At 40.5% G+C, this 7,840-nt stretch overlaps 1 protein-coding gene across 1 annotated transcript in view; it reads left to right on the top strand.

Moving 5' to 3' along the window:
* Nucleotides 1-1,631: 1,631 nt before the first annotated feature.
* Nucleotides 1,632-7,840, top strand: part of TTC29 (tetratricopeptide repeat domain 29) — a gene marked incomplete at its 5' end in the record, with an annotated part of 129,989 nt that continues 123,780 nt past the window's right edge. Inside the window, 2 exon segments of the mRNA XM_081999611.1 lie at nucleotides 1,632-1,785; nucleotides 4,274-4,370. Of these exon segments, the coding sequence (XP_081855737.1) occupies nucleotides 1,632-1,785; nucleotides 4,274-4,370 (251 nt within the window).

Raw genomic sequence — 7,840 nt, 5'->3', positions numbered from 1 at the left:
CAGCATGAGAACAGCATATGTCACTCAGATTGAAATTCACTGCAGTACAGCAGTGTTTTCCCTACGTGTTGTAGGTGGGTAAGGCATAGGTCATGCTGTTCTCTAGTGTGATTTGATATCAGCTAAGTACCCTGTCAACTTCTGACTTATCCGTTAGAACATTGACCCATAAACATTCAAGATCATTTGCTTCTGATTGCCATCAACTCAGGAACACGTAATGCCACTTTTGAAGTGCTTTCTGTCCACTTGATCCTTCCAAAATAGATTATAACAATTGATTTTGACATTCCAGTTTCCCAACCAGTTTTAGCAATAATAACTAGGTCAAATCTGTGCTAAAAAACGACCTCTTCTGCCGGTGTCAAGTCTCCAACAGTAAAAAAGAGGCTACCGAAAAAGTCTCTGCTCTTTGTATTCTTTAGCATCCCGACTGTGGCTTCCCTTACCATTTTCATTTGCACTTACCAGCAGCTCATTGGTTCCTTCTCACTATTCCCATTTCCTCCAAGCTCCCGGACTTCCTAGCCCTCAGTCCCTTAGAACAGTTCCCTTGTTACAGTAAATTAAGCAGCAGGCTCTCATCAACAGAAAGCGGCAAAATTTTCCACAAACCAAAAGCCTTCACGTTAACGTCACTTACTTAGAAATGAAGTCTAGTCCTTTCTACTTGCTCTTTTCCATTGCTCAGAAGTCCTGAAGGATGCTGGAGAAGATCAGAGGTCCTGAAAGAAAAAAGGCTGCTCACTGCAAGTGTTCGTCTACAACCCAAGAGACTGCCCACAAACCTTCCTTTAAGTATCGACATGATATTGTCACCGGTTCTTCGCTTGCCAACTTCAGAAACGTAACGAGCTTCGAGCGACGCTCCCGTCCGATATAAGCTCAACTGGAGCTCGGCTGAACTCCGAGGAGGCGCACACTCGCTTACCGTCCCCTGCAGGACCCGTTAATGCCGGACGCCTCGAGCCCTGCTGACTTCTCACAGCTTCCACATTTTTTCACGCTCCAAAGCGGAGCTGGCGGCTCACCTGGCCTGCAGGCCTCCGCCAGACGGGGGTCGTTGGGCTTGTCCCTCACGCCTCGGCGACCAGCCGCCTCACAGAGACCGAGGGCAGAGGCGCCTCACACCGGGGCGGCGGGGCCTGACGGCGCCGCGTTCGGGGAAGGCGGCGGGGCGGGAGGCCGGCCCTCAGCGCCGCCCGCCCCCGTCGCCATGGCGAGGCGGCGGGCGGCCCGGCGGCGGGCCGTGGCACCGGGGCCGAGCCGGCGGGGGGAACAGGGCCGCGGACGCCGCCACCGCTGGCGGCCCCCTTCTGCTCCCGCCTCGCCGTGGGCGGCGGCTGGGGAGTAACGCAGCCGTTACGCGCCAGGTACGCCAGCGGAGGCCTCGTCCTGCAGCCGCGCCATGAATAGAGGTCCGTCCCCCTGGAAAGTTCAACTGATTTTTTTTTTTAAGAGTCTGAGACAGTGCCAGAGGGTCATGTAGCGTATGGGGGTGGTTAACAGGTGAAGGGGGGGCAGAAAAGGCGTAGCCGGCTGGTGGTCGGTGAAGGCCGGGAAGCAGCGAAGGGTGGCTGGCGTCCTGCCGCCGGGGCTGGGTAGCCACAAGGCTGGAGGAGCTCCAGAGCATGGGTCGAGCGCTGCAAACCCAAGCGCTGGTTGGAGCCATGACCAGGCCAGCTTACCTGGAACAAACTACATCTATCATGCTGGCTATAGATTTTAAATACTTACTGGGTTTTTTAATCAATCATATCAGCACTTTCAGTGTAACAAAGCGCTGTCAGTCTGTCCTGTCACACTCCAACAGCCTTTTATTTTATGAGGTGCCAGGGAGCAGCAAATGCGAAATGCGTCCACAAAGGCAGCTGGATGTAGCCATGCTGCTGCCTAGGCTGCTTCCCTTTCTGCGAAATCCTCAGCCTCCCGCTAGGTTTATGCATGCCTCAGAAAACGCATGAAAAGAGCAAGGTGCAGGTGAACAAGTTTCCTAAAACATGCTGGGAAAGGCTGTTAGAATTAGTCGGTGCTTTACCTTCAGCTTCAATGCATGTTGGAGCGATTCCAGCCTGTGGGGAGATTCCCTTGATCATGTGATTAAATATAGCACTTCTCTAGCAACAAACTGCACTGCCTTGTCTTTTGCTGAATTCTGTGCGTGTTTGATTAAGTAAACGAGGTGTGGCTTGGGCCTTATAATAACGGAGTAAGATGTAAAGGGGTTAGCAGTCTTTAAATGATCAGCAACGAAATTTATGTGAGTGTAATGGCACACCTTTCAGAAAGAGATGTGCCTCATACCTTCTGTCATGTGTCTCTGTGGTTGTAATTTACCTGTAAAGATTACAGCTGTCTTGGAAATGAGAGAAAAACACCATCCATTTCACTGTGAAAGCAACCTCCCCCCTCTAAAATAAACATTATTATGAAGCAGGTTTTTTGTTTTTTCATTCCCAAGCTTTGAGTTTGAAATAGGAGTGAGGGCAATAATTTTAATCCTTGTGAGGCAGTAATGGACTCAGAAAAATGTCTGCCTGTGTGGCTCATGTTAGTGTGAGACCTGTGTGCATGCCAGCCTGTCTTACCATACACTTGATTTCTGTGGGGTGGGAACCTGGACCGTGTGGGTCAGTGAGGAGCTATTGTGTGCTCCAGCCAGGTCTCTTGTGGGTGCCACCCGAGACCTGTGGCATGCCAGAAAGTACACCTATCGATCCATAGCTTTTTGTGCTTGCGGTGGCTTTACCAGGGCTTTCAGTGTCTCCTTTCAGCTGCTTAACCCTGCCTTTTCTGCCCTATAGCTGCAGATGGTCAGCTCTCCTGCATTGCCAGATTCAACAGCTGCAATTAAGACATGGTCTGTTTGTTTTTTCTCACCTGATACCTCAAAACTAAGAGGCTTGCATAAAGCTTTGCATCTTCCTGGGCTTCAATATTGTTGTTCCAAAGTTTAATTACTATTTCTCACTGAATAGCATCTTCCTAAAAAGATTTTTTCCTTTCTATATTGCTTCTGGATACGAACCTGTCATTCTCTGTAAGAAGTATAATCTTTTATAGTGATGAATTACCCATATGTTTTTATTCTATTGATTATTTTTTCTGTGACACACTTGTGTAAAATATTGCTGCCTCCGATTGTAAATTAGTTTGTTTATAAATAATATTATTTTTTTCTGTAACAAATGTTATCATTAGTACTCAGCCCTAAAAGAATGACTTTGGGGAAGTAACGTATCCTGTCATCTTTTCAACCTCTAATTGTCTTTGTTATTCCATTCTAAGTAACACAATTTTAAAAATTACTTCACTATAATTATAGCAACATATTGCATCAATGAAACGGCCTTTGATCCCAGAAAGACTAATATATAAAACATCTGCTAGTCTGATGCTGATCATTCAATATCAAGTTGATTAATATCGAACATTTATTTCCCATAAAATAAATTTTCTTTCACTAAATGTAGCAAATAGTTAAAATTCTCCCCCCCATCCCTATTAAAAGTTTGTGCCTTGAGGCCTACCAGCAGGGCATGCAATACCTACATTAAACCAAATTTAAAAGTAAGGGTGCTCCTGCTGCTAACGTCCTCAGATCACAGACATGCAAAATGAAGGAACTGGCAGCTGAAACTTTAATGGTAGGAAATGTAGACTGAATACTTGGGGAAAAAACACTGTAACTCTATATGACAAAAAAGTCCTATTAGCATTTATGTACTTCAAAATGATGAGCTAGACGATTCTACATAACTGTGGGGCTTTTGTTTTAAGTAAAACCCTGTGCTGTAAGTATAGCATTACTTACATTTTTTTATTAAAATGATTGTTGCTATTATGATTATGTATTATTTTGAACATTAATACAGTGCCTGTTGTTGCATTGCACACTGTATATTCAATCATTTCCCCACCTTATGTATTAACTTAAAATATTATTAATACTTGGACCTAGATAGCTCGAGGAAGCATAGGGAATCACACGCAAGTAAGGTTCCTGAATCAGTCGTCCCTGTGCAGATCAAAAGCACTCCAATGAAAGAGAGAAAACGATTGACAGTGAGATCATGACCATTCCAGTGTATTATGTCCTGCTGAAGTAGTTCTGAGACCTGAAAAGATTTGTGTGGAACTGGAGTCTGGTTTTACAGGTAACACACTGGAAATAAAAGAGAGTTGACTGGGAAGCAGCACAAGAAGGATAAGAAAGTGCATCACTGTGAAGATATTATTTCAAGTAATGTTGGTTTTTGTTTGTTTGTTTTAGTTAAACTGAATGTGTTGCCTCAAGCAATCCTGCAAAGCCCAAGGGAGAATCCTAGGTTCATAGAGCAGACTGTTTGCCCCTCATTAGACTTTGCAAGGTATGTACCCTCTTTTCTTTCAGAGTATCATTTTTACTGTGAATAGCTTCAATCAGCTATGCCAAGGTGACAAATTATGTTTGCTTTTTTGCAGTATTTGAAACTGCAAAAATCAGAGGCAAGAAAATTCTCTCCTAGGAAAGTTTTGTAATTAAAAGTGAGGGAAAAAAAACAAAATAGGAAATGTGTTCTGTTTAAAGTTGATACTTCATCCTAATTTTTTAAAACCCCTTCAAAAGCCATAGGATGTTCTTTCCATTTAACATTGATGTGAATGTAGGTGATTGAAAATGTACTTATTTGGATGAAAAACCAAGATTTTAATTTTATTTTAATTCAGGCACAAAACAGTTATGCATCTTTCAAAATATAATGAATAAAACTGGCTTGAAAAACATTAATCTGTACTTAATAACTGAGAGAGTTAACGACAGTGCCAAAATACTTTCAAGCCATCTTCTCCTTGCATATACTTACATGGCTTTCCGTTCCGTTCCACTCATTTCTCCTCTTACTTACTTGTATCCATACATTTTTGTCTCCCTTGGTGAGTACCGGTCTCTCAGTTACTACCCTGCTCCACTATGCTCTTTTTCCTGGAATTGCCTCCATTTCAGAAAGAATTGTGATTATTTTCTTCTTCCTCCACTTCTTTTTTTTCTCCCTTTTTTAAATTCCACTCCCATTGCCCCCATCCTAGCATTCCCCTTAGCCTTTGGCTGAAGGAGCTGGGGCTTCTGAGAGTTCAGCAGCTGCATGTCCAGGTCTAAAAGTAGTAAGGATCTAGAAACATGGTATGCTTGGGCCCAGTCTTTCTGAGTGGCTCGTACTGATAGGTGTCCTCTCGGACATTGATAGAATAAGGACATGCAGTTATGTCTTGCAATTTTTTTTTTTTTTTAATCTTTTATGGCCGAAGACATGTTCTGTAGCTATCACTTTTTCCAGTAACTACATTGTTGGAGAATTCACCGGGGAGGTAGGAGGTTTGTTTCTTCCCCTTACTTGGAGAGTTTCAAGAAGATCATTCTGCAGCAGTCATATAGAAGTTGTGCATATTTGCAGAAAAGAAATATATGATTCTGTAATGGTCTAGACCATGCTGTAGAATCCTAGTCATAAGAGCAAGACAAGCTCTGCCATTTTCTTTGATAGGAAATTTTGAGAAAACTGGAGTCTGAGTTAAAAAAATAGGCAGTAGGGATAGAAAGTTATGTGAGAATCAGTTTGGTCCTTTATGCAACTTCATTCTGTTCTTTGATTAAAAAGCCAGGTGTATTTATCATGAAGTTTATTTCTAGAAAAAAATCAGTAGCTTTTTCTTTTGTTGTGTAGACTGGTAACAGAAATAGTTATAGAAACACATGGTGTAAATTGTTAATTCTGGGATAGGTGTCCATTGGATTCAAAACTATTTGTCTTTAATAAGTGAGTGATTTAAAATTAAATAGGAGCCAATTTACATGTGAAATAGACTTTTTTATAAACTATTTATGAAATATAGCGAGTCATTATGGAAACGATAAAAAAATAAGGCTAAAACGGTTTGGAAAAAGTGAGTGACAACTTCTGGAAGAAAAGAAACAATGCCTCTTAGCCAGTGCCATCCTCGCTTCATTTCTTTTATTAAGAAACAATGTCCACTCCAAGTCACAGTCTCTGTTCTTCACATTAATTACTTTTATTGTTTTTAATTCTCATGGCATGTAACAAGCCCTTTTAAATAACGATTATTTGAGTTGATGGTATTTTCTACTGTGTATTTTTTCCTATGTATCACCTGCCTGTCTTTTCTGTTATTGCTACATTAACATCTTTGATATTAATAACTACGATGAGATAAGTGTTTATTATTTTTAGTAACTTAAATTCTTTATGATGGATGACCCTGTTTGTAGTTGCATGGGTCCGATACAGGGTATTGCAGAACATATGTAAACAGTAATTAATTTGCGAATTGTTGCTTTTGGTTTTTTCCCCTTAGCTGTAGTTGTCTTTAAGGATGTTACCAATAAGAACTCAGAAATTTATACCTTGACTATAAGGCAGGTTACATTTTAAATTGTATATTACATTTTAAATTGATCAGGGCTTTTCCCCTGATTGTTTTTTATTAAAATACCTTTGACAAGATAATGAGAAGGCATCAGGCTTCCCTTTGTTCCAGTTTGAGATGATTTTTAACTGCAATGTAGATTAAATTGCAGCAAGCTGGTAGTGATGCCTAGGAATTTGCTTGTTGTAGTTAACTGTTTCAGTTTGGGGGTTTGGACTCCCCCTGCCCCCTGTATCTGGTATGTTCCTTATGTGCCACCGACGGTAGAAAACTCATTTTTGCGGTGTTACAAGTAGAAAGGTCAGCCAGAGTTTTTTGTGTTGTCTACTGAATACTTCATAATTAATTGCTCAGGGATACTGTTTTTCATTTTTCTATGACCTCATATAATCCTACTGTATCTTGAAATATGTTGCACATCCATTTAAAATATACAATAATTACCTTACCTTCATTATCCTAATGATATTATGTATTTCCCTAAATTGTGACTATTTTGGTGTGAAAATCTTGATATTGATTAAATCTCGGTATTGATTATAACTTAATTTTTATGGCAATATCCAAAAGGTGTACATTTTGCATGCTCTGCAACAACTCACACAGATTGTGTTATGTGCAGCTTGAAAGCATAAGCCTCTGATGGTGCAGCTCAGTAGTAGTAAATTCTGGAACAAATTTAAATGCCCTGTTTGTGCCGGAAGTTTTCACTATTACATTTTTTTATATACAGACATGTCAAAATATCTCTGCATTGCTTAGCTATTTTGTTTTCATTTGCATGAACTTCAGGAAGTGTGTTTGGTATTCTCAGAGCAATAAGGAGCATGACGCTTATATTAGCTAACATTATGAAGGAATTTACTCTCATCCCTGTAATGAAAGACAGCAGTGTAATACAGAGACAGAGAAAAGTAATAGATTTATGTGGAACACTAATGTTGAATTTCTTTTATCTTCGAGTGATTAACCAGACAATCTGGTTAACATAATCTTTAGGCTCGTTTAAAGAATAATAAAAATAAATTCATATTACTTTTGTAAACATAATACCCTCTACAGTCGGAATATCAGAATCTATTTAAATACACTTTATGGTCAGTAAGTGCATATTATTCTTTAAAATTCAAGGCATCTCTTTTGTATCAGAGTGGAGATGCAAAGCAGTGATGGCTCAAGTGAAAGGTGAAATGATGTACAGTTCAAATTTTAAAATTAGATCCATGCATCCTGAAACTTGCTGTTTATTTTAATGCCCTTTGGATTACCCTCTTAGTGGACCATTTTTTGCAATATGCTGCTCAAACTGTGGAAAGCTGAGAGCAAGTATTAAAAGTCTGCATTGCACTAAGGAAAACACTTTGAGTTGGGTTGGGGATTTTTTTTGTTGATTTTCTTTTTTTTTTAATTTTGA

The sequence above is a fragment of the Phaethon aethereus genome, assembly GCF_964289735.1.
Source record: "Phaethon aethereus genome assembly, chromosome: 4".
NCBI lineage: Eukaryota > Metazoa > Chordata > Aves > Phaethontiformes > Phaethontidae > Phaethon > Phaethon aethereus.
This window is presented reverse-complemented; position numbering and strand designations above follow the sequence as displayed.